Here is a 25,765-nt window from a genome sequence, read left to right on the forward strand (position 1 = left end):
ATCTGTCTCCGTTTACATTTTTCTTTTAATGCTCACATTCATTACCATTACCGGGAGTCAAACCCAAATCTCCGGTGTGAAAAATCAAAATCCACGGCGATAGTTCCCAGGGAGGAACTCTTCCTTTCACAAACCAGAACCATAATCAGTTCTTGCCCCTCTCCTTCCGAAGCTCGACCTCCACCTGTGCGCCCCGCCTCCCCCAGAACCCGCCAAATCCCAGGAAAGCCCGCCCCCGCGAGCCACGCACAGTCCCCACAAGCTCCGCGCGCCTCCCGGTTCCCACGCTCTGCGGTCGTGCGTACTCTCTCCGGATTCCCTGAAGCCCCGCCCCTCTCTCCTCCGCTTCTCCCGCTTTCAGCCACTTAGAACCGTCTTCCCCACCTGGCTATTTGGTTGGCCAGCGCCCTTGTCGTACGTCATTCACCCGCGCCACCCGGAAGCCACGGTTTATAGCAACCGTTCTTATTGCCGGCGGCTCTAAGGTGAGGGCCGCGTTTGGGTGTCCCTGGGTGGCCGAGTCCCAGAGTTGGGAGGGGCAGAAGGCAGAACCCCCGGCAGGAGCCGGACGAGCCCACTCCTGCTGTTGAGAGGGTGCAGATGTACTGTGCCGGAGGCCAAACTGAGTGGTCAACGTGGTCTACCCCCTCCCCATTCCTCAGGAACACATCATGGCGACGCCCCCTAAACGGCGGGCCCTGGAATCCACAGGGGAGAAAGTGCTGCGCTATGAGGCCTTCATCTGTGACGTGCTACAGCGGGACCTGCGGTGAGTGACAGCGTGGAGGGCCGGGCGTGTGGAACGTTCCACGTGGGGGGGCGGGGCGTTCGAAGTCAGGGCCTAGCCTTCTGATTGGTGGGGGAGGCGTCCGGAGCCCGGCCCTGTACGCCGATCCAGCGAGAAGGAGGGGCGACATCCGGGGTGCGACTTGGGCTGGGATGTGGCGGTCTTAGTGGAGGGTGTGTCCGCGCATGTGCGGCCTCCCCTCTCACCGGTTGAGCTAGAGTCCAAAGCGGGAGTTCTCGGGTTCGAATCCTTGGCTTGGCCATTTCGCCATCCGTGTGAAGACGTTGTACCCTGCCTCGCCTTTTTGTGCCTCGGTTTTCTTATCTGTGAAATGGGAAAATTGATGGAACCTTCCTGATGGGGTGGTTTTGAGTTTTTTAATGTGTTCAGTCCTTGTAAAGGATTTAACATAGATACTACGGGCTCAATGAGTATGACAAATTATTATTACTGTCATTATTAATCTGAGCAGGAAGTAGCGTGTTCAGAAGTAGGATAATGAACATTCTAAAGGGATGGAAGATTTTTCTAGGGTGAGAAAGGGACACTTTTTTTTTTTTTGAGAATGGGATATTCTGATTGGAGGGAGGCATTGGGAGTAGAGTGTGATAATAGTACTAATAAATTACAGCTAATGCATATATAGAGCTTACTATTTGGTTAGGCACTATTATAAGTACTTTGTAGTAAACACTCATTTAATTCTCCTAATGACTCTGTGAGGTAATATTTGTCATCCCTTTTTTATAGATAGGGAAATTGAGTCTTAAAGAGTTTACTTACTTGCCAAAGTCACACAACTAGTAAAAAAGGAGAGCCTGGATTCAAACCCAAGCAGTCTGACTCACAATTCAAATCTTAACTTCTGCACTAAAATGCTTCTTTAGGGCACGGCAACATGAGGGTCTCAGTCATAATATGAGGTATTCTGAGAGGGCCAGGGCTTCTTGTTGGTCACCATTGTCCTCTTGTCCCATCAGAAAAGTGCTGGACCATCGTGACAAGGTATATGAGCAGCTGGCCAAATACCTTCAACTGAGAAATGTCATTGAGCGACTTCAGGTAAAAACACCAAGGTTAGGTACCATTTTGGTGTGTGTGGGCAAGGGAGGGGGATGGGAGGAGAGATCCCAGACCAAAACCTGTCAGCTGACCTGAAAGTTGACCACTGACCCCTCCCTTTTTTTCCCTGGCCCCACAGGAAGCTAACCCCTCGGAGTTATATATGCAGGTGGATTTGGGCTGTAACTTCTTCGTTGACACAGTTGTGTGAGTGTCTACCTGCCCCTCTGAGCCCACAGGGCTCAGCTTCCCCCTTCCTTCATTCAACAAATATTTTTTTGAGTATTTGCTATGGTCCAGACACTGTGCTAGGTGCTGGGGATGTGACAGTGAATCGAATAGAACAAAATCCCTGCCCTCCCAGGGGAAGGTGGGAGGAGTGGACTAAAAAAAAAAAATCTTCATTGAACTGTATAGTATGCTAAACAGTGATAATAAGGACTTCCCCCACTTCCTCTAACCATTGTTTCCTCAGCCCAGACACTTCACGAATCTACGTGGCCCTTGGATATGGTTTTTTCCTGGAGTTGACACTGGCAGAAGCTCTCAAGTTCATTGATCGTAAGAGCAATCTCCTCACAGAGTAAGTCCATTCTATGAGGATAGTGTCCAAAATGCCGCCATTTGCAACACCCTTCTCCCTTTCCCCACGGCTCCCTGGGATGAGACTTCAGGGTCCATTTCCCTCCTCCTCAGGGCTAGGGCTGAGGAAAGTGGAGACGCAAAGCTTAGCCCCAAGTGTAGCACATAGTAACCACTCAGTAAATGGTCTTTGTATTGTTCATTCACACACATTTGTTGGCTATCTGTTCTATGGCAGGATCTGTACTTAGCAGTGGGGAGGCAGCAGTGAACAAGACAGAAGAGTTCCTTGAAGGCCTAATTTTGACCAGTTCCAGGAGGTTTCGGCCTATAAATCAGTAACAGTAAAACAAGTTATCTCTGAATTCACCCCCTATAATTTTCCTGCTCGTTCACTGTACTCTTACCACGCTGACCTTCCCGGGCTTCTTGAAACACCCTCAGAATGATCCCACCTTAGGGTGACTGCCATGGCTGTGCTCTCTGCCTATAACACGCTTTTCCTAGGTACATACATGGCTTCCTTTCTCCTAACTCGGTTTGAATCTTTCTTAAATGTCACCTCCAAAACGAGGCCTTCTGTAACCTAACTTTAAAACTGCAACCTCTGGGGGTGACTGGGTAGCTCAGTCAGTTGAGCATCCGACTCTTGGTTTCAGCTCAGGTCATGATCTTGGGATCATGGGATAGAGCCCCACATCAAGCTCTGCGCTCAGCGGGGAGTCTGCTTGGAGAGTCCCTTTCCCTCCCCTTCTGCCCCTCCCCGCTCTCTCTCTCTCTCTCTTTCTCTCTCTCTAAATGGGTAAAATCTTTAAAAAAAAAATTGCAACCCCTGGCACTCCTCATTCCCCTCCCTTGTTCTACTTATGACCTCTTAATGTTTACTGTGTGATTTACTTCTTTCTAAAATTCATTGCCTTTGCCCATTAGGATATAAGCTTTACAAAGGGAGATATAATAGTACATAGCATACAATAGGTACTCTGTGTTTGTTGAATGAATTTAAAAGGGTGCACTGGAACCAGATTGAAGGGGGGATTGAAGCAGATCTCTAGTGGTGGAGGGAAAGGTAATGTGGGGAGAAAGTATGGGCTACAGTTGAGTTTAAGGCTTTGTGCAGGGAAGGGAAATTGGGAGTGTGGATGAGAGGTTTGAAATGTAGCTAGGGAAGGCCTTCCAGGGGAAATGACATTTGAGTCTCTTGGTTGAGTGAACAAGCCATGGGGCTATCTGGGGAGAGCATTCCTGGCAAGGGGACCACATGTGACTGCCACGTTAGCAGAATTGCCAAGAGAGGCAAACATGCCAAGAGAGGGGACACCAAGCAATACACTTAGATGAATACCATCTCACAAGAATGAATACCACTGATCTAAAATGCCTTCTGGGTTATATTTATTCCTACATTCATTTCTGCCAGAGTTGGCTCTCTCGTGGTTTTAGTAATTCTTCTCTTTTCAAACCACTCCAAGGTTTCAGTGTTAGTAGACCCAAAAGAGCCTCAGATCTGCTGAGATTTCTAAATCTTAGTGATCAGACCAATTGGTGAAGGGGTTGAGGGGCCTGCTTTCATGGGCCAACACAGTTCTGAACTAGTGGTCATTTAGACCACATCCATTTTTTTTTTTTTTAAGATTTTATTTATTTATTTGACAGAGAGCGAGAGAGGGAACACAAGCAGGGGGAGCGGGAGAGGGAGAAGCAGGCTTCCTGCCGAGCAGGGAGCCCGATGCAGGGCTCAATCCCAGGACCCTGGGATCATGACCCGAGCCGAAGGCAGACGCTTAACCAATTGAGCCACCCAGGCGCCCCACATCCATTTTTTATAACAAAACTTTCCTTGTTATGTCACAGGATTCCTGAGCCTTTCAGATAGAAATTTTAATTTTTTGAGACTTGATGTCTTTCCCAAAAATATATTTAAATTGTCAGTGCCTGCCTCCTTGTCTGATCTTTTTGATATATTTATCTGGTTTATTAGTGTAATGAGAAATGTGATTGAATCTCTTATTATTTTATTATAATTAGGAGCGCTTCCTAGAAGTTTAATCTTTCTAGGAGATGAAGATTTGAGTTTGGGTAGTTCACTCTCCTCTTTAAAATACTTTGTTCCTTGGGACACACTTCGAACTAACTTTCTTTCAGGTTATTTTATGCAACCAAAAGGACTGTCAGTCCTTCTTATTTTTAGCATATTTCTTTGGGGAGTGGGAGGATCAGATCTGTGTGTATATTCTTTCCTGATTACACAGAAAGGAATACATGTCCAGAGACATGTAACTATAGAAGAGACAGAATAGGGGCACCTGGCTGACTCAGTAGGTGGAGCGCGTGACTCTTGATTTCAGGGTTGTGGGTTCAAGCATTCTTGCTCTCGGCAACAATACCATGTTTCATTGATTTCTTGTCTTTAAACATACACTCAACTGTCTCCTGCGGACTTCAGGTACCTTTGAATGGAGTGGTCATTCAGTCATTCATTCAACATACATTGGCGCCTACTATGTGCCTCACACAGTTTGCATCCTGGGGATACAGCAGGGAACAAAGCAGACCGGTCTCTGTCCTCTGCCCTTACATAGCTTACATTCTAGTCAGGGAAGCCAGGCAATAAAAAATAAGTAAGTGATGTAGTATGTCCCAGGTTGGCAATGCTACAGAGAACAGCAGGGGACAGAGAGAAAAAACATTGCTTGGGAAAAATTTTTTTGTAACTTTGTATGATGACAAATGCTAATTAGTCTTATTGTGATGATCATTTCACAATGTATACAAATATCGAATCATTGTGTTGTACCCCTGAAACTAATGTTACATGTCAATTATACTTTAATAATTAAAAAAAGGATGGGTGCCTGGGTCACTCAGTCAGTTAAGCCACCAGACTCTTGATTTTGGCTCAGGTCATCATCTCAGGGTCCTGAGACTGAGCCCTGTGTGAGGGTTTGTGCTCAGTGGGGAGTCTGCTTGAGGTTTCTCTTTCTCCCTCTCCCTTTGCCCCTCCTCCACTCTCTCTCTCAAATAAATAAATCTTAAAAAAATTTAAAAAAAGAAATGAAACATTGCCTAGGATGGAGCAGTTGCAATTTTAAATAGAATGCTTGATTGAATGTGGGGTGTGAGAGTTTTGGGCTGAACAACTAGAAGGATGGAGCTGCCATTATCTGAGAGGGAGAAGATGGAGAAGGAGCAGATTTGGAGAGGAAGACGCAGGAGTTCAGCCTAGGACCTGTTCAGTATAAGGTGCTTATTAAACACTGAAGTGGAGTTTTTGAAGGTGTAGTTAAAACTCCCAAGGCTGGAGTTCAGGAGAGGGGTCTGGACTGAAAATATAAATCTGGGAGATGCTGATATATAAACGGGTTTACAGTGCTGTATTTTTTTTTTCCAATTTAACATTCTGTATTGTTACCTTCTACTTTCCTTACCGTATCTAGTTTGCCTAAAATTGATTTCTACTTTGATAGAAGTTCAGCACAATAAAATCCACCTTTCTTATCATAGTATCAAGACCCTGCGTGATCCAGCCCCTTCCTACCTCTTGGACCTTCTCTTGTACCACTTTCCTTCCACCATTCACTTAATTCCTAACCCTCTGACTTCCTGACTGCTCTTCCAAAGCTCTTTCCCGCCTCTTGGCCTTTTTGGGGAAAAGACCTTCTCTTACTATTTAACTCTTACTCATTCTTTATTCTTCAGAAGGGCCTTCTTCAGTCCTTTGTATCAATTAGGATTCTTTTGGGTGAGACTGATCCCAATCGGCCCAGAAGATATAAGGAACTGACTGGTTTATGTAACTCAACAGTCAGGGGCCAGAGTGGTTTCAGGCAACTCCAGCTTCCCAGTTGCTTAGGCCTTGGCATCTTCCTTGAGTCCTCTCTCTTATACCTGACATCCAGCCGTTTGGTAAATCCTGTTGATTCTGCCTTCAAAATATATTCCAAATCCAGTCACTAATCATCACCTCAGCTGCTGACACTGGTCTGAGTCTCTGTCTCTCACCTGGGCTATTACCGTAGCCTTCTCACTGGACTTCCTGCTTCCACACTAGCTCTCCTTATCCCCAGTCCTCCACACCGCAGCCAGATGGATCTGCTTAAACCCTAGTCGGTGGGGCGCCTGGGTGGCTCAGTCGGTTAAACATCTGACTTCAGCTCAGGTCATGATCTCAGTGTCCTGGGATCGAGCCCCGCGTCGGGCTCCCTGTTCAGCAGGGAATCTGCTTCCTGCTCTCCCTCTGCCCCTCCCCCTGCTCATGCTCACTCGCTCTCTCTCGCTCTCTCTCGCAAATAAATAAATAAAATCTTAAAAAAAAAACCTTGTCAGTGCACATCCCTTCTCTGATCACATGCCTCCCTTGGCTCCCATTTCACTTAGAGTAAAAGTCAGAGCCTTGTGGGTTTCACACGATCTGCCTCCCCAGCTTACCTCTCTGACCTCACCTCCTACAGTTCCCCCTTCACTTAGTCTTCTTCAGCCACACCAGCCTCTTTGCTGTGCTTCAAACACACCAGGTACACTCCCACCTCAGCATCTTGGCATGTGCTGGCCCTTGTGTCTGGAACATTCATCTTCCATCTATCCACATGATCCACTTCTTTAAGTCTTTACTCAGACGCTTCTCAGTGCAGCCATTTGTAAGTACTCTCATTAGAACTGTAGCCCCTACTCCTGCACTCCTTACCCTCTCTCATCATTTAACTTTTTCATTTTACTTATAGCCATCTGACATACTTTAGATGTTATTCCATAATTTGTCCCTCTTAATGAGAACTCGAGCTCCACAAGGCTGAGATTTTTGTTTGTTGTGTTTGCTGTTCTCTCCCCAGTAGCTAAAATTGCCTGGCATAGAGTAGGGATTCAATCAGCATCTCTGAATCAGTGCAGTCCAGATGGTGGCCAGGCATCTGTGCACAGGAGTGGTCGGGCAGTAGCATGTCCTACCGCCTGCCACGTGGAAGTCCTCCAGGACGCAGGTAGTTCTGGAAGTGATGCGGAAGCATCATCCTCATGAGCGTAAGTGGGGCCCACTTCGCCCTTTCTTGTTTCTTTTCTCCAGACTCAGCGACAGCCTCACCAAGGACTCCATGAATATCAAGGCCCATATCCACATGTTGCTAGAGGTGAGAGCAGCTCACCCCACTCCCACTCTATCTCCAAACGTGTTCAGGGTGGTGTGACCTGAGGAAGGGGGAGAGCCAGGGACGGGAAGGACCATCTTTCTCTCTAAGCTGGAGCCAAGCTGGAGCCAGGCTGGCTCTGAGGGAGGGGAGGTCACAGCAAGCCTGGGTGGAGCCTGGACCCAGTCTCTGCTCAGTCTCTTCTGTCCTCTTTTTCAGGGGCTTAGAGAACTACAAGGCCTGCAGAATTTCCCGGAGACACCTCACCATTGACTTCTTCCCCGCCTCCTCAGACATTAAAGAGCCTGAATGCCTTTGAGTCACATGGCCCTTCTTTCCCCACCTAAACCCCTGCTGTTTGCTAAGGTGCCTTGTTTCTAAAGCACAAAGTTACCAGGAGCCCCAGAGATCCAGTCTCTGTGTGGAACCTATAAAGCACCCCTGAAGTCCCGCCTCCAGCCTGTTGCCTGGCAGCATTTGCCACTTGACTTTCCGCTTTGCCCTCTTTTCTGTCGCCTTGGCAACCTGGACCTCCCACCTGACCCTTCTCTTTTTTTCTGTTTATTTTCCTGGACATAACTCTGACTTATCATAGAGAATGGGCCGATTCAGGGTGGAGGTTTGTTCCCAAGACAATCAGCCTTTCATTCCTGGCCCTAAGGTTTGCGCCTCTCCCCCACCCCAATCATGACCGGGGTACCTTAGAATACACCCACGCCCGTCTCGGCCCAACCTTGGCCTCACCCCGCTTCTAAATAGTTCCAGCTTCCACCAATGGGCGCAGAGCCGCGTCCCGCCCTCCTTAGTCCGGCCCCTATTTTAGGTTGAGTCCAGCTTCCGCCAATCAACGCAGAGCCAGGTTCCGCCCCTTTATAACTGGCTGCTGCTCGACGCTGACCTCCTCGTAGGCATTTGGTTTCCGCCACTCAGCGCTCCTTTGCGTGCTTGGCTGCTGTCCAACCCCTCCTATCTGGGCTCCGTTCTAAAATCGTCTTTTCTAGCCAATCACTACAGAGTTACCCTGCCCACCTACGCACAGCCCTGGCCCAGCCCCCTGCCAGCCTGCTGCTACGCCCACTTCCATACAAGGCCTGCTTCCGCTGAGCAGCGTGGAGTGCAGCACCGCCCCGTTGGTGTTTTGGCAGCTGTCTGGAGTCCCCCATCCGCCAATCAGCAGAAAGCAGAGTCCATCCACCCCTGTCCTCGAAGGCTGTCTTCCGTGTAGGCCAATCATTGTGAGGCAGGCGCCCCCAGAGTCTTGTCAATCGCCCACGGGCTGTCAGTCTTGAGCCAATCAGCGTGAAGCACCGGCGGGGCCCAGCACGCCCCCTCGGAACCCAGGCGGCCATCTGCGTTCCATCAGTCTCCCTTGGGCCAGTCACGGCACAGCTCTGTGGGGCAGGGCCCGCCTCCCCAACCCTGGAAGCCGCGCGGTCGATCCAAGGCGCTCTGTCCAACCCACGAGCGGCAGAATGCTCGGCTCCTCCTCCGTAGGCCCACGTGAGCGGTGAGGAAACGCAGGGGCGGCTTCTAGGTGCTGCCGCCGCTGCCGCCGCCACCGCCACCGCCGCCGCCTCGGAGCCCGGGCCTGGGGGGCGGTGGGGCTGCGCATGGAGCCCCCGCCCCCCGGAGCTGCCAATACTGCCACTGCGCTACACACAGGTGAGCCCGGGGCTTGGAGGGTGGAGGGCCCGTCCGTGACCCCACGTATCCTTCCCGCCCCCGCGCGAGGGATGTGGCTTGGCCCGTGGCCTGCTGGTGTTCGACTGCCCACCGCCACCACCACGGCTGGTGGACCTGCCTGTGGTATTGTCCCCTCCCTTCGCCCCTTGTAGTGGATCTGAGCGTGGCCTGAGCCCCCCCTTCCTGTTTTATAATGGATCGCTCTGCGTGCTTGTATTTTCTCCCCACCCCACCTTACAGTGGACTCGTCCATGGTCCTGCCCCCACCCCCACTTAGAGGGGAGCCGGCTCTGGCATTGTCCGACTCCTTGACAGTAGGTGCATCTGAATGTTTGTTTTTCTCCTGTCCTTAACTTTCAAGGGCCCCGTCTGTGGCCTTGTTTGTTCCACGACTCCTGTTCCTTGTAGTGAATCAGTCCGTGGCGTTGTACACCCCCCACCCCCTTTAACAGTGAGTTAATCTGTGAAGTTGTATTCCTGCCTCCTCCAGTCCCCCAGTGCATCAGTCTATGGTTCTGTCACACACCCCGTTTTACAGTGTACCAGTCTAAAGGCTTGTATTCACATCCCCCTAGTCATCAGCCCATTGCCCTCTCCTTTTTTTGTAGACTGTTGCTCCAGTGCTTGGGCTTCCCCCTTCCTTTTAATAGTGAGTCAGTTTAGTGCTTTTTATCTCCCCGTTTTCAGTAGCCCAGTCCATGGCCTCGTTCCCTTTTCCTTTTAAGCAGTCTGTGTGATGGCTTTTCACCCCATCTCCTGTGGTACAGTCAGTATGTCTTTCTGCTCCCCTTGCTCTTCCCCCCCCCCCCCCCCCCCCCCCGGTAAATAAGATGAGCCTTTGCACTCCGCCCCCCCTCCCCGGCCTTTGCAGTGGATCTGTTCATTGGCTTCCCGGCTACCCATGTGCTTGCATTCAGGCACACACCCCCATGCCCTCCCCTGAGTCCAGTGCTTTGTAATCCCTCCTCCGGGAGGGTGCTTTTATTTTGTCCCTCCTTTCCTCGTGGTGGATCAGTCCATGGCCTTCCCTGCCCCCCTCCCTCCTTAGCAGTGGCTCATCCCGTGTGCTTGTTGAACCCAGGTCTTTTTTACTCTAGAACACACCCCCTCATACACATCATTAACCCCTAAGACATTCTGCCTCCCTCCAATAAGTGGATGCATCAGAGATAGTGATAATGCTATTAGAAGCTAAGGTTTATTGAGCACCTGCTAGGAACCTGGCAAAGTGCTTTGTATCAGTGAGCTCATTTAATCCTCACCACAACCCTGTGAGACAGGTACTCCGGGGGTTCAGTACCTTATTCGGAGGTAAGTACCCAGTTAGGTTGCCCCTCAGAACACAGAATAATTTTTGAGGCTCCCCTCTCTCACTTCATCCCATCCCACATGAGACCCCACTCCTTAAACACCAAATTACTTGCCATCTCCAAGCTTTTTGTTCTTGCCATCACCCCTGCCTGCAGAGCTGTCTCCACTCCACACCTCGTCTCAGCACTCCTCCATCCCCAATCACAGCAGCTGTATGACCCGAATGATTTAACCACTTTCTCTCTGCCCCTGCTTCCTCATTTCTAAAATGGAGGAATCAGAACTAGAATCCCCTCACAGTGCGAAGCATCCCTGGCAGTTAATAAAACAAGTCACCTCCCTGGCCTCACCTCCTGCACCTTATCCCCCCAACTCTGTGCCAGCCGCACTGAACTCCTCACTCATCCTCAAACACAGCAGATGCAGTCCAGCCTCAGGGCCTTTGCATCGGTTCTGTTTTCTGCCTGGAAGACTCTCCCCCTGATCTCTGCATGATTCCTTTCAGAGCTCTGTTCAAATGTCAGCCTGTCCCTGACCATCTGAACCTGGATACTTAGCAGGCCTCAGGGCCCTTCTCGGCTTTATTGGTCCCTTTGCCCTTGGTCACCATCAGATACACTGTGTAGTTTACCAGTTTATTGTCCCTCCCCATTTGAAAGGGAGTCCCATGAGGGCTTACAGTTTCTTGTTTGCTTATTTACTGCTGGGTAAATATACTTAGTATATAGTAGGTGCCCAGTAAATTTATTGCATGAATGAATGTGAAAAATATTATTTCAGACAAATCAGGATGGTGGGGGAGATGGAGATGAAGAGGGCTTATGAGAGCTAGTTAAAGAAGCTAGTTGAGACTGTTTATTCAGCAAACACTTAGCACCTACTGAGTACCAGGCACTCTTCTAGGTGCTGGGGATATGGGAGGGAACAGAACAGGCAGAAATTCCTGTCCTTGTGGAGCAGACGTTTGCTAAAAGTGGGGGAGACAGACTATATAAATAAAACAGTAAGTAAAATTAGATAGTATGTTAGACAGGCGCTAAGGGGGAAAATGAAGTAGGGAAGACAGGGAGAGAGTATGGGGGTGGTTGAAATCTTAGGCACCGGGCAGGCCTCACTTAGAAGGTGACTCTTGAATTAAGGCCTGAAGGAGATCAGGGAGGAAGCCATAATGTCTAGGGGAAGAGTGTTCTAGGGGCAGAAGGAACAGCCGGTGCAAAGGCCCTGCGGTGGGATTGTGCCTAGTACATTCAAGAAACGTGAAGGAGGCCATTGTGGCTGGAGCAGAGTGGAGGGAGGGAGGCAGGCAGGAGGCAAGGTTAGAGCAGTGATGGGAGCCAGATGGTGTAGGCCATGGTGATACATAAGGTTGGGGAGTGGGGGGAGGGAGAAGGCTGGTACACGAGCTAAGAGCTAACATTTGTCGAGTGTCTACCACATGCCAGAGATACTTTTCTAAGTCCTTTACATGTATTGGCACTTAATCCCCACAGAAGCCTTTGAAAATAGTGTATTTTGAGGATCTTTTGCAGATGCAGAAACAGAGCCAGAGAGGTTAAGTAACTTGCTCGAGGTCGCACAGCTAGAGCAGGGCAGAGGAGTAGGAGAATGGGGACCCAGAGAGGAGAGCTTTGCAAGAGCACACAGGTTTATTCGGCACACTGGATCACACAGAGGAAGAATTCATTCTGCCCAGGAGATAGCAGAACTTGAGGATCATCTAATAAAGAGTTTATCAGGTGTGAGAAGGGGGTAGGGTACAAACATATCCTCCGAGGTGGAAACTGGATGAACGCACGGTGCCCATGCTGTAGGGTGCCAAGCTCGTGGGCACCTTAGAGTCTTTGTACGAAGACCCTTCCCACAGATGGCCGCATGGCTTGCTACCTCCACGAGTCACTTCCTCGGGGAGCCCTCCCTGCTCACCCTGTGTGAAATACCATCCCCGATCCCCTCTAGGGTCTTCCTTCTCTGTTTCTCTTCATAGAGAGTGGCTGTTGTAAAGCCCCGGGATCCCTGCCTGCAGCCAGACTGCCTGGGCTCGAACCCCAGCTCTGCCGGCTTCCAGCTGCAGAACTCTGGGCAAGTGACTGAACTCCACCCCTATTTCCTCATCTGGAAAATGGGAGGATCATAATAATGCCCGCCCCACAGTGTTGCTTGATGACCGCGTGAGCTAAAACGACTAAAACGGTGTGTGACACACAGTAGGGGTTGTAGGACCGTTTTGAAAATTAGTGTCATTATTCATCGCATACATATCGGTGTCGAACAGGCCTCTGAGACCATCTCCAGAATTGACCTCCCGATCTTACCTCGAGCCCTGCTCTCCGGCGGCGCTCCCATCTCAGTCGGTCCCCAGCTCCATCCTTCCAGCGCTCAGGCCGCAAACCTAGAATCACCCTTGGTGATGTCACTCTCACTCTCCCCCGCCCCATACTTTCTTGTCAGCAAATCCTGCTCACTCTGTTTCCACATTTCATCCAGAACTCAGCCATTCCTCCCCAGTTCCACTGCCGCCGCCGCCATCACTCACTTGGACCGTCTGCAGGCCCCTCCAGCCCGTTCTCTCCTCACAACGGCCAGAAGGATCCTGTTAGAATCCAGGTCACGGCCTGTTGCCCCTCTGCTCACAGCCCTCATGTGGCTCTTCTCTCACTCATAGTCAAAGGCCTGGCAGGGCCCGGAAAGGCCTCACTGAGTCTGGCCCCCATGGCCCCTCTGTTCTCACCTCCCTACTCCTTTTTGTACCCTTCCTCCCTCCTCTCTGACCTTGCCTGGCTCCTTGCTCTTCCTCTGACCTGCCCAGCGCGCTCCAGCCTCAGGGTTGTTCACCCTGGCCGTGTCCTCTGCCTGGATCGACCCGCTCCCTGGGTCATCGCAGACCTGACTCGCTCGCCTCATTTAGGTGTTTGCTCACATGGCCCTTGCTCGGGGCCTACCCTCCCCTGACTACCCTTTCAAAAATAACAGCCCCTTCCCTGCCTCATTTTTTCCATAGCTCTTCTCGCCATCTGACGTACTCTTTGACTCATTTACCTTCTTTCTTAACTGTCTTCCCCACTGAAATGTGAATTCCACTAGAGCAGGGATTTTTGTTTTGTTCACGGCTATACCCTCAGCCCCCAGCCCACAGTGGGCGCTCAGTAGATGCTTACTAAATGAATGAGATGAAGAGAAGTCAACACACCCGAGGAAGGCAGATTACTAGGCCTCTTATGAGGGGGTCAAGTGGGAAATATGATAATAAACAAAACACAAAACCCTGTGTGCTGTTGAGGCTTGGAGCAAAGGGTCAGATTTTACCTTAATTAATAGGTCCTCTCGCGGCTGAAAGAGGATCTGGTAAAATTGCCTGTCTTCACCACCAGGAGTCACACTGAACTCTTTGTGCCTCTGAAACAAGCCTGTCTTTGAAGTCAACTTAGTAAAGCCTCTGATGACAGGGCTCTCAAACGTGGACACTTCATGGTTTTGTGACTTGTATAATAGCCTAAAACTGTGTCCGCCCAATGAACTTCAAACCAGCTCAGACATGAGAGGATCATGCTGATCATCCTGTGTATTTCATTACAGATTAAAGAATGAAGGAAGGTTCTTTAAAACCTGGTTTGGGAGGTCTTATTCATAACCCAACAGTCCCAGCCAGTGAACAGTCGATCGATGAAAGCTCATTCCTTAAGGAATAGGAAGCTCCATGTTTATTTCCAAATCACCCTCCAGTGCAGCAAAGAGGGGGGCGGGGAGGGGCCCGTTCTGTGCGGGACGTGCTGAGGGAGCAGCGTGGGGGCAGTTTAGCCTAATGGTTTACGTGCTTAGACAACGGGAATCTGACTGCATGGGATCCAAATCCTGGCTGTGCCATTTGGGCTCCGTGGCCCATAGACGTCATCTGGACATTTTGTACCTCAGCTTCCTCCTTTGTAAATTAGCGATGATAAAGAGCACCTACTTTCCAGAATTGTGATGAACGATAAATGAGTCAGTACCTATAAAAATAGCAGTACAGGTCTGCATGCCCTTATCCAAAACCCTTGGGGCCAGATGTGTTTCAGAATTTCAGATTTTTCAGATTTTAGAAAGGTGACAAGGTGCACATACAAAATGTTACATAATGCCCTCAGTGGGCTCAGTAATCAGCCACATTCAGGTTTCTGTAGCAGAATGTATAAACAGTCACACTAAGTGAGAATCACTAAAGACCAGAAAGGGCCTCGTTCATTTCAAATCTGTTTTTGCTGCCCAAAGGGTGATAAAGAAGTTTTCCGGTTTTTTGTTTTGTTGTTTTGTTTTTAAAAATTTATTTATTTATTTGAGAATAAAGAAAGAAAGATTTATTTATTATTTATTTTATTTTATTTATTTAAATTTATTTTAAATTTAAATTTATTTATTTTAAATAAATAAATATTTATTTATTTGCATGCGCAGGGGCAGGGGCAGAGGGAGAAGGAGAGCGAGAATCCCCAAGCTGACATGGCGCTGAGCATGTGGCCCGATGCAGGGCTCGGGTCCCACGACCCTGAGATCATGACCTGAGCTGAAACCAAGAGTCAGATGCTTGTCCGACTGCACCATCCAGGTGCCCCAAGAAATTTTCTGTTTTTAGAGCTTTTTGGATTTTGGCATGGCAGATAAGGAATTATGAAAAAATTGGAAACTAATATCTATTAAAAGCTTATCATACTCCAGGCACATGATATTTAATCTGTACAATAACTCCGTGAACTTGGTATTATTAGTATCCCTATTTCACAGGTGAGCATGTTATTATCCCTATTTTACAGATGGGAAAATTGAGGCACAAAGAAGTTAAAGCACATGCCCAGGGTCACACTGCTAATAAGTAGCAGAACCAGGATTCCAGTCCTGGCAATCTGGCTCTAGAGCCTGAGTGCTTGTCTGGTAGGCCATATTGCCTGATTGGAACAATACCAGCCGAGCATTATGAACTCAGCAAATGTTAGTTATTGCTGGTACCAAGAAGGAGAACATAAGGGGACCGTAGCAGGCCCGAGGAGTGCAAAGTAGACAGAAGAGAGCAGGCATTGAGTTTCAAGAAGGCTTCAGAAAGGCAAGGCTCCTGTGGCTGGGACTGGAACGATGGGGAAGACTTCTAGGCAGAAGGGAGCCCCACACGGCGTGAACAGCTTTTGCGGGGGGCTAGCAGAAGGAACCTCCTGGAAAACTTGATATTTGATGTGGCAGAGGATGCAAATGAAAACATTCAGGTGAGGGGCACCATACTAGTTTTCTGCTCCTGCTGTAACAAATTATTGCAGATATAGCTGCTTAAAACAATGCAAATCATTATTATCTTGGCGCTCTGGAGGTCAGAAGTCCAGCACAGCCTCACCAGGCTGAAACCCAGGTGTGGGCAGGGCTGCATTCCTTTCTGGAGGCTCCAGGGCAGGATCTGGTTCCTGCTCATTCAAGTTGCTGGCAGAATTCAGTTCGTTGAGGTTGTAGGATTAAGGTCTTTGTTTCCTTACTGACGGTCAGCCGAGGGTCATTCCCACCTTTGTGAGGCCACCATTTTCCCAGGCTCGAGCTCTGTTCTTCCATCTTCAAAGCCAGTAATGGCAGGTCAGGTCCCTCTCATGCTTTGAATCTCTCCTGCCTCTTCTGTCATTGCATCTCTCAGAGCTCTCTTTCTGCCTCTTGCTTTTTTTAGTAAGAGTTCCTGTGATTAGATTCAGCTCACTCACATAATCCAGAACAATCTCCCTAAGGTCCATACAGTGGTACCCCCCCCTTATCTGCATCTTTGCTTTCCGCGGTTTCAGTTACCCGTGGTCAAGCAGAAGATGATCCTCCTGACCTGTCATCAGAAGGTCAGTGGTAGCCTAATACTATGTCACAGTGCCTACGTCATTACCTCACTTCATCTCATTATATGGGTATTTAATCATCCCACATCATCACAAGAAGAAGGGTGAGTACAGAACGATAAGATATTGAGAGAGCACATTCACATAACTTTTATTCTAATATATTGCCATCATCGTTCTATTTTATTATTAGTTATTGTTGTTAATCTCTTACTGTGCCTGATTTATAAATTAAACTTTATTGTGTGTACATGTATAGGAAACAACATAGTATATGTAGGGTTTGGTCCTGTCCACAGTTTCAGGCATCCACTGGGGGTCTTGAAACATATCCCCTGCAGATAAGAGAAAAGGTTTTACTGTAACCTTAAGTTCATCTGCAAAGTTCCTTTTGCCATGCACATAATATACTCATAGATTCCAGAGATTAGGATGTGGACATTTCTGAGAGGGGCATTATTTTGCCTACCACAGTCTGTCCTCTGGCCCCCAAAGATTCACGTTTGTCCCACATGCAAAATACATTCACACCATCCTCTTGTCCCCAAAAGTCTCCTATCATTATGGGGAGTCGTCCAAAGCCAGGCTGAGGAGCTTAGAATTCAGTCTGAGGGTGTTTAGGAATGATGGTGGGCTTTGGGAATAGAGGTGGAGACAAGATGGCAAGAAAGCAATCCTCCTCCTGTTGACCTCTGCCTCCTTCTGTGTTCACAGCCTCTCAGCTCTGAGCCATCTGCCCTCCAGGTACCCCTGGGATGGCGTGAGCGCTCCCCCAGCGATGGACCCCTCTGTGACGCTGTGGCAGTTTCTGCTGCAGCTGCTGAGAGAGCAAGGCAACGGCCACATCATCTCCTGGACCTCACGGGATGGCGGTGAGTTCAAGCTGGTGGATGCTGAGGAGGTGGCCCGGCTGTGGGGCCTGCGTAAGAACAAGACCAACATGAATTACGACAAGCTCAGCCGGGCCCTGCGGTACTACTATGACAAGGTAAGGCCTCTGGGACCAGGACTGGGGACCACTGACATTTATGTCAGTTATTTCATTTTCTTGTCTTAATTGTCATAGCTATAAATTTGAAAACAGAATTTACTGTTTTTTACCCTCTCCTCTCGTACTCTCAGACCAATGTTGGGCACCCCAAACATTTATCTCAGGTATTTTCTTTTTCTTTTTTTTCTAAGATTTTATTTATTTATTTGAAAGAGAGTGAATGAGAGAGAGAGCATGAGCAGGGAGAGGGGGAGAAGCAGATTCCCCTGCTGAGCAGGGAGCCCGACATGGGGCTCGATCCCAGGACCCTGGGATCATGACCCAAGCCGAAGGCAGTCACGTAACCAGCTGAGCCACCCAGGCACCCCAATCTCAGGTATTTTCTTTGTCTTAATTGCTTTAAGGCTGAAACCTTCATAGTAATACTAATACCCCTACTCACCCACTTTCTGAGGCCCCCAAGGTCATGCTGTTCTACTACACCCCACCCAACATTTCATTTTCTTGTCTTATGCCTATAGCTAAAAATTTGAAAAACAGTATTAATAATGACTTTCTTATCCTGTCTTCTGGAACTGGAGCAGTCCTGACTACCTCAGTTATTTCATAATCTGCTCTTATTCCAGAATAAGAATTCCAGAATATTTTTCTACCTAGCATCAAAATGTCCACGGCAATATTATACTAACCTTTCCTTACCTCATCCTCTAGAATACTGAAGACTTTTGTCAGTTCTTTTCTTCTCTCGTTCCTTTAGCTAAAATAAAGAACGCGTATAATGCCAGCCCCACACTCCCTTCTCATGCATCCCCAAAGCAACACTGGTCCGCCCCAGCATTTATTATTTTATCATCTTATTCATATAGCTAAAATTTTATATTTTCCTCATCCTCTCAGACTCTCAGACAAGTGCTGGATGGATTTCCCGTCCCTCACCCTTCATTTTCTTCTTTATCTGAAACTTCCAAAACAATATTAATGAATATCCCTTTTCATTCCTTTTCTGAGAAACACAAACCCACCCTGTGACGTACCTGACCAGCATTAAGATGTCTCTAGGGTGCCCTAGTGCCCCCCAGCTGCCTTTTGTCCCCCAGAACAGCCCTGGACCTCTGCTGCACACCATAAATTATAGCAATTATTCCATTCTTGTATTTTATTCCTTTAGCTGAAGCCTCCAAAACAATATTGAGGCTGCCTCATTCTGTGCTCTGAGACCACCACAACATCCCTGAGACCCTCCAGACCTACCCTGAAATATCTTAGACATGTTCTGCGATCCACCCAGCCAGCCTTGAGATTCCCCCCAATATTAATACCTGTATTTTAATGCTCTTACCTGGTTGCTATCAGTCACTTCATTTTCTAATTGCCTTAGCTTAAACCTGTACCACAGTATTTTTTATTTTTTTTTTAAGATTTTATTTATATGAGTGAGAGAGCAAGTGAGAGAGAGAGAGAGCAGGAGCAGGGGGAAGGGGCAGAGGGAGAGGAGGAAGCAGACTCCCCACTGAGCAGGGGAGCCCAATGTGGGGCTCAATCCCAGGACCCTGGGATTATGACCTGAGCCACCCAGGTATGCCTTAAACCTGTACCACAGTATTTTTTTTAAAGATCTTATTTATTTGACAGAGAGAGAGAGACAGCGAGAGAGGGAACACAAGCAGGGCGAGTGGGAGAGGGAGACGCAGGCCTCCCGCTGAGCAGGGAGCCCGATGCGGGGCTCGATCCCAGGACCCTGGGATCATGACCTGAACTGAAAGCAGACACTTAACGACTGAGCCCCCAAGGCGCTGCCGGTACCACAGTATTAAGAATGAGGCTCCGCAGTTACAGCTAAGTCAAGAAATAAATTATGAGAACCAAAAAAAGCCCCAAAACAAAAACAAGAGTGAGGCTTCTCAGCCTGTTCTCCCTAGTGACCTTGCCCTATTCTACATCTCTATCGATAGCTTTAAATAATCCTCTATATTAATAATTCAGCACCACAATCTTCTATATTAATTTGGTCTCTTCCAATATTTACATCAGTTACTTCATTTTCCTGTCTTACTGCATCAGCCACACTCCCCACCTGTCCTGGCAGCCACCCCCAAGGCCTGGCCCTGTTAGTCCACAGACACCCCTGGTTCTGGGAGCCAGGAGGAAAGCCAGCTCCTGCACTGACTCCCCTAGGCGGGCCCCATTGTGGAGAGGTGCCACGGGGTGTGGGTGTGTGTCTCTGAGGTGGGGGTGGGGGGACCGGACAGATGGAGATGAAGAGTGACGGGGAGATGTGGGGAGGGATGGATGGGAAGGAGACACAGAGGGGAGACAGAGGGGAGAAGGGCAGTAGACTAAAGGAAGAGTTGTGGAAGGGAGAAGAGGGAAAGGGGAGACACTGGGAAGAATACAGAGCGGGGAATCACAATGGGGAAGAGAGGTAGAAACGGAAGGAGGAGAAGGGAGGAGCCCCCAAATTGGGAAAGACGCAGGTGAGAAGTGGGCTGGGAGGGAGGGTACCTAGTTGGGGGCAGATGTGGAGGTGGAATGGTGTATATGTAAAAAGACAGCAGAGGGGCAAGAAGGACCCTGGGAGACACACCCCTCCGACCGCTCATCCATACCCTCCCTCCACTCCGGGCCCTCTCTTCTAAGGCCCTTTATCGTATCTCCTCCCTTCCCAGAACATCATCCGCAAAGTGAGCGGCCAGAAGTTCGTCTACAAGTTTGTGTCCTACCCCGAAGTCGCGAGGTGCTCCACTGAGGACTGCCCACCCCAGCCCGAGGTGTCCATCACCTCTACTGTGGCAAATGTGGCCCCCACTGCTGTACATGCTGTCCCCGGGGACGCTGCCTCTGGGAAACCAGGCACACCCAAGGGTGCAGGAATGGCAGGCCCGGGTGGCTTGGCACGCAGCAGCCGGAACGAGTATATGCGCTCAGGCCTCTATTCCACCTTCACCATCCAGTCCCTGCAGCCACAGCCACAGCCGCCCCCTCATCCTCGGCCTGCCTCAGTGCTCCCCAACACCGCCCCTTCGGGAGCAGCAGTGCCCCCATCTGGGAGCAGGAGCACCAGTCCAAGCCCCTTGGAGGCCTGCCTGGAGGCCGAGGAGGCCGGCCTGCCTCTGCAGGTAAGGACTGGAATATGGAAATTCAGTAAGAGGGTGGGGGTACAATTCCCAGATGAGGAGGGGTGCTGGTAGAAGGGACATAAACATCCTATTTAGGTATGGTGGAAGGAGGAACGCAGAAGTTCCCTGGGAGAAGGGGGTGGAGAGCCATGCAAGTACTAAGTTATGCAAGGTGCCCTGAATGTTATTTGCTTAATGCATAGGTTCGCTCAGCTAAGCATTCATCAGAATCACCTGGAGGGCTTTTTAAAGGACAGATTTCTAGGGCCCACCCCCGAGAGTTTCTGATTCTGTGGATCGGGGATGAGCACGAGAATTTGTCTTTTTAACTAGTTTCTAGATGAGGCACATGCTGCTAATCCCTAAAGCAAATTTTTGAGAACCCCTGCTTTCATGAATGAGGGCAGTATCCCCAGGAGGCCCACCCTTAGGGGAAGCCCTGTCCCCCAGAGAGAAGCTGCCTCAGAAGAAGCCCCACGTCCTTGGCAAAGTCTCTCACGTCCTGCTGGTGGACCTGCCTTGATGTGTAGTCATGCCCCCCCCAATACCAAGTCCTGCTTTCCAAGACAAGTCCTTGGCTTCACTAGCCCAGCAATCCTTACGCACCCCCTCTGCCCGCCCCCCTCCTCTCCCAGGTCATCCTGACCCCACCCGAGGCCCAGAACCCTAAATCAGAAGAGCTGAATGTGGAGCCCGGGTTGGGCAGGCCACTGCCCCCAGAAGTGAAAGTGGACGGGCCCAAGGAAGAGTTGGAAGCCGCAGTCGGTGGGGAGGCGGGGTTTGTGCAGGAAGTCGCTAAGGCCGGGCCGGAAGTCCCTCCTGCGGAGGGCGTGCCGGCCCGGCTGCCCGCGGTCGTCATGGAGACTGCGGCGCAGGTGGGCGGCCTCGCGGCTTCCACTGCTTCCAGCACAGAGATCGCCCAACCTCAGAAGGGCCGGAAGCCCCGGGACCTGGAGCTTCCACTCAGCCCGAGCCTGCTGGGTGGGCCAGGACCCGAACGGACCCCAGGATCGGGAAGTGGCTCCGGGCTGCAGGCGCCGGGGCCAGCGCTGACCCCGTCCCTGCTACCTACGCACACATTGGTGAGTGCCTGTGAAGGGGTGTGGCGGGTGAGGGAGGAGCTAGACTGCAGGGGCCAGTGTGGTTATGTCTGGGTGAGCGGGAGGGTGGAGCCTTCGAGTGGGATTGGCTGGAGGGACCGGGCTTGATTAACTGGGAGGGCGAGCTAGTCTCCGGTGCCGAGGGTCGGGCTGTTGGAATGAAGGGCAGGTCTGGGGGGGGGGGGGGTTGTGGGCGGGGACCGAGAGGCTTTGCGTGGGTGGGGGGGACTTTTCTGGTTTGGGGCATGGCTTGGGGATCCTGCGTGGGGCTTTTTGGTCTGGGGTTTCTTTAGTGGGTTTCCTGTGAGGTATATGGGTTGGTGGGGTGTAAGAGTTGGGGGTTGATCCTAAACTGATGGGATAGTGACCTGTGAGTTTTGAAATTGACATGTGGATGGGGTCTTGTAGGTGGTCTCGCCCCAATGAAACTGGAGGTGGGCTCTCGGGAGCTGGGAGGGGTTGTCTGTAACATTGGAGAGGTGTCATGGGCTTGACCTTAGCAGTTAGGGGGTAAGCCTGTACACTTTGGGAGGGTGATCTCAGAAGTCTGAGTGGGAAATCTGGTGGGACTGGAGCCACGTTCCTTCCGTTTTTCCCCCACCTGCCCTCTACTCACTTGAGCTCCAACCGCCCCTTCCCCACAGACCCCGGTGCTGCTGACACCCAGCTCGCTGCCCCCCAGCATTCACTTCTGGAGCACCCTGAGTCCCATTGCACCCCGTAGCCCAGCCAAGCTCTCCTTCCAGGTAGGAACCCCTTCCCCCATCTGGGAGAGGGTGAGAGACCCTAGCATGGCCCCCATCCATGATCTTTCCCTCTTTCTGTCCCCAGTTTCCGTCCAGTGGCAGCGCCCAGGTGCACATCCCTTCCATCAGCGTGGATGGCCTCTCAACCCCCGTGGTGCTCTCCCCAGGGCCCCAGAAGCCATGACTACCACCACCACCACCACCACCACCACCACCACCACCCCCTTCTGGGGTCACTCCATCCATGGCCCTGAACTTCTCTCCAGCCAGCCGTCTCAAGGAGAAACATAGTTCAGCTGACAGACTTGTGCTCTAGTTGTGGTGGGGTAGGGATTCTTAGGAAAGATCTCTCAGTAACCCTTCCACAGGAAACATACAACTTCTCTCTTCTTGGTCAGTTCCCCAGTGGCCGCCCTTACACGTCTCCTACTGCAGTGGTGGGGACGGTTTATTTATTTATTTTTTGAAGGCCACTGGGAGGAGCCTGGCCCACCCCTTTTGGGGGGTTGGTGAGGACATCTCCCCCATCTCCACGTTTTCTCCCCAAGATGAGACAATCGGGGTCTGGCTTGAGAAGGACCTTTATTTATTTCTCAGCCTGCCCTTGGGAAGCTGAGGGAGCCCTGTCTCCATTTTGGGGTGTGAGTAGAAGAGGTAGCTTGTTGTTGTTTATTATTCCTGGCCATACCCGAGGGTCCAGGAAGAATTTGTGCCGTTTAACGGTTTGGGAGTCTTGGCCAAGGAAAGACTCACACCCTTGAAATAGGAATTTCCACCTCCCCAGCCTTTGTCTCAGATATCACCTTTTAGGCCAGGGAGGAATGCCCCTTTTGTTCTTCTCCCCCTGAGAAGCCATTCCTGTGTCTGCCAAACTCCTGGGGTCCTGCCTGTTACCTCCCAATGGAGGGTTTTTTTGGGGAGTGGTCCCCGTCTGGGGGGCCCCTCCAGCCAGTACTCCAGGTCACCGTGTCCCCCCGCCCCCTGCCATTTTGATAGTATAATCTATTTTTAAACAGGGCTTTTCAATAGGGGAGAGGGGAGCATCTCTTCCTGTATCTGAGATGGGGTGGGTGGGAAGGAAGGGATTTGGTGGGGGGGATCTTCCTGCCACCCCCAAGTGTTTATTTTTGATACCAAACGTGTATTTTCAGCTCCCTCCCTCCCAGCCCCCCAATTTCCTGCGGGCGGGTACAAAGGACCCTTTGAGTGTCCCTGGAGTTGGGAGGGAGGAATGGGGGACATAAAGCCTGTCCTATCTGAATTCCAGGCTGGAGAGGGTGGGTTCAAAGGACTCCTGGGCTCACCTCCTATCAGCACCGGCCCAGCCCGGGCCTAGGGACCTGGGGGTTGGTGATTTGGGGGACGGTGCTACACCTGTCTCCACTGTTTGTTTTACTTCCCCAAAAATGGATCTTTTTTTCTAAGAGTCCCAGAGAATGGGGAATTGTTCCTGTAAATATATATTTTTAAAGGTGACGCTGGAGGCTGCTAGCCTTTTTCTGCCCCACCCCACCCCCCCACCGAGGCCACTGGGACTGACTGTGACAGGCATGACTTTCTGTGGAAGGCGGCGAGGGTGTGACATTGACTGTGAGAGAGAGCATGACGGCGTGTGTCGGAGACAGCCGGCGAGCCTGCAGATTGGTAACCAGGTGTGCAAAGGAGAGAGAGTGTGGGAAGCTGCGATTGCGTGTGTGTGCGTGAGAGACTGGCGGCTGGAACCATGGACGACACCGTGTCTGTGTGAGAAACTACGGCCGGGCGCTGGAAAATCACCGAGAGACTGAGTGCGGACTAAGGCACTGTCGCAGAGCCCGGAGGTACGCGTGGCGTCCTGTTTAGGCCCAGGTAGCCGGGACGGCGCCTCCGACCCCGTTGGACCGGCGGACGGTGGTGAGCGACACACCCCGCGTGAGCCCGCACGGGCACGAAGGTGTGGCGGAGCCGGTCAGGGACTGGGTGCGGGCGAGAAGCCCCCCTGTACATCCGCACGGCGCCGTGCTCGGGACACGCATGGTGTGTGAACCTTCATGCAAGGCTGTCGTAGCGACCCAAGTCCTGGGAGCCTCGTGGAGAAGAGCTGACCGTGAGACAGAAGATGGCTGTGAGGCCCAAGATCCAAGCCTGCGGGACCGTGTGCGCGGAGCGTGAGGCTGTAAGCGTGTGTGTGTGAGTGGGTGAGGGGGTGAGGGGGTGAGTGGGTGTGCCTGAGACCAGTGGCGGATGGATGACAGGTACGACTCCAGTCTGGCCCAGAGGCTCCGGGACCGGGACGGCATGGGAGAAAAGGATGGTGAGGCCGAGTGACTGAAGCAGTACGAGAGACCATGGAAGTGTCCGAGCGAGAGCCGAGGAGGCACATGGCGCCGTGTGAGAGAGAACTGGACGGCCGAGCGGTGCGGCCGCGTGTGCGGGTGTGCGCATGCGCACCTTAGCGTCCGTGAGGGACGGGGGGGGGGGTGCCCGATGGGGGCTGGGGTGAGAGGAAGTAGGAGAGGTGGTGATTGAGGTCGTGTGCGAGAAAGTTCCTGAGAGACCAGCAGGGGCTGTAAATCGGGCTGAGTGGCAGAAACGTCTAAAGGCATGACTGCGTGTGTGTGCGTGTAAAAAACTGGTGAGAGGAAGTGTCGGTGATCGTGGCCGAATGAGGGAGGCTGTTAAGACGTGAGTGTGTGTGTGTGTGTGTGTGTGTGTGTGTGTGACGCTATTAGTAGGAGACCAGGAATCCATGACGGAGAAAAAATGACCCCGAGGGCAAGTCCGAGAGGCTGTGGGACCGAGTATGTATGTGAGCCTGTCCCTAAGGGCCTCCTAGTAGACGCTGCAGATCCAGAATTGCGTGTGTAACTGTGTAAACGAAAAAAGTAAGAGAAAATGACCAAGACCAAATGAGACTGTATGAGAGACCACGGATCGAATGTGCCAGGCGTGGGAGAAAGCCACTTCCTCCACTGGTCTCGCCTCCTCTATCCCCAGTGCTGTCTTCTCCCAGTTCTCCAAAACTTGAAATTCTGGAGTTTCCCAGGGCTTCACCTAGGCTTCCCTTCCCTCTCCTCAAGCCCTCTCCAGGGTGCTCCGGTCCAGTCCCGACACTTGAGACACCACTTAATCCCCCCACCGGTGATGGCCACATTTTTTACCTCCAACCCAGACTCTTCTTCGTCGCACGTGTCAGAATCTCTCTAGAGCTTTGGTGGTTGGCCTATTCATTCAGCGCCTGTTTATTGAGCCCGCAGACACAGCAGTTCCCAAACCAGACACAAATCCCTGCCCTTTGGCGAGCAGGTATTTTAGTGAGGGCGACGGACAAGAAGCAGATACGTACATCATCATCACGTGGCAGTGCAATAATTTCGTGAGACGAGACTTTCTCAAACTGTTTAAATACGAGAGCTGCCGTCATTTTATTGCACAGACGTGGGAAAAGAAAGCACCAACC

The 25,765-nt window shown here is 50.9% G+C and overlaps 2 protein-coding genes across 8 annotated transcripts; both read left to right on the forward strand.

Moving 5' to 3' along the window:
* Nucleotides 1-363: 363 nt before the first annotated feature.
* Nucleotides 364-7,870, forward strand: UXT (ubiquitously expressed prefoldin like chaperone). Of its 2 annotated transcripts, XM_036101613.2 has the most exons (7): nucleotides 364-485; nucleotides 663-769; nucleotides 1,768-1,849; nucleotides 1,989-2,056; nucleotides 2,325-2,432; nucleotides 7,491-7,554; nucleotides 7,771-7,870. In XM_036101613.2, the coding sequence occupies exons 2-7, from the start codon at nucleotides 672-674 to the stop codon at nucleotides 7,822-7,824; spliced, it is 474 nt and encodes a 157-aa protein (XP_035957506.1). In that variant the 5' UTR covers nucleotides 364-485; nucleotides 663-671; the 3' UTR covers nucleotides 7,825-7,870. The 2 variants fall into 2 exon arrangements, with proteins under 2 accessions (XP_035957506.1, XP_035957505.1); XM_036101612.2 differs by lacking the exons at nucleotides 364-485; nucleotides 663-769 and adding an exon at nucleotides 1,138-1,320.
* Nucleotides 7,871-9,062: 1,192 nt separating this feature from the next.
* On the forward strand, nucleotides 9,063-23,802 carry ELK1 (ETS transcription factor ELK1). 6 transcript variants are annotated; one of them, XM_078065409.1, is made up of 7 exons: nucleotides 9,063-9,213; nucleotides 16,329-16,376; nucleotides 17,088-17,361; nucleotides 20,031-20,480; nucleotides 21,116-21,562; nucleotides 22,225-22,326; nucleotides 22,412-23,802. In XM_078065409.1, the coding sequence occupies exons 3-7, from the start codon at nucleotides 17,152-17,154 to the stop codon at nucleotides 22,508-22,510; spliced, it is 1,308 nt and encodes a 435-aa protein (XP_077921535.1). In that variant the 5' UTR covers nucleotides 9,063-9,213; nucleotides 16,329-16,376; nucleotides 17,088-17,151; the 3' UTR covers nucleotides 22,511-23,802. The 6 variants fall into 6 exon arrangements, with proteins under 6 accessions (XP_077921535.1, XP_077921534.1, XP_077921538.1 ...); XM_078065413.1 differs by lacking the exon at nucleotides 16,329-16,376 and adding an exon at nucleotides 12,530-12,624 and having other exon boundaries at nucleotides 9,074-9,213; XM_078065408.1 differs by lacking the exon at nucleotides 16,329-16,376 and having other exon boundaries at nucleotides 9,067-9,213.
* Nucleotides 23,803-25,765: the final 1,963 nt, after the last annotated feature.

The sequence above is a fragment of the Halichoerus grypus genome, chromosome X, assembly GCF_964656455.1.
Source record: "Halichoerus grypus chromosome X, mHalGry1.hap1.1, whole genome shotgun sequence".
NCBI classification, from domain to species: Eukaryota; Metazoa; Chordata; class Mammalia; order Carnivora; family Phocidae; genus Halichoerus; species Halichoerus grypus.

Coding starts and splice junctions, on each gene's coding strand:
- UXT (XM_036101613.2), top strand. CDS start 672: ATGGCGACGCCCCCTAAACGGCGGGCCCTGGAATCCACAGGGGAGAAA. Junction 1,850..1,988: donor ATGTCATTGAGCGACTTCAG/GTAAAAACACCA, acceptor CTGGCCCCACAG/GAAGCTAACCCCTCGGAGTT. Junction 7,555..7,770: donor ATATCCACATGTTGCTAGAG/GTGAGAGCAGCT, acceptor CCTCTTTTTCAG/GGGCTTAGAGAACTACAAGG.
- ELK1 (XM_078065409.1), top strand. CDS start 17,152: ATGGACCCCTCTGTGACGCTGTGGCAGTTTCTGCTGCAGCTGCTGAGA. Junction 17,362..20,030: donor TGCGGTACTACTATGACAAG/GTAAGGCCTCTG, acceptor CTCCCTTCCCAG/AACATCATCCGCAAAGTGAG. Junction 20,481..21,115: donor AGGCCGGCCTGCCTCTGCAG/GTAAGGACTGGA, acceptor CTCCTCTCCCAG/GTCATCCTGACCCCACCCGA.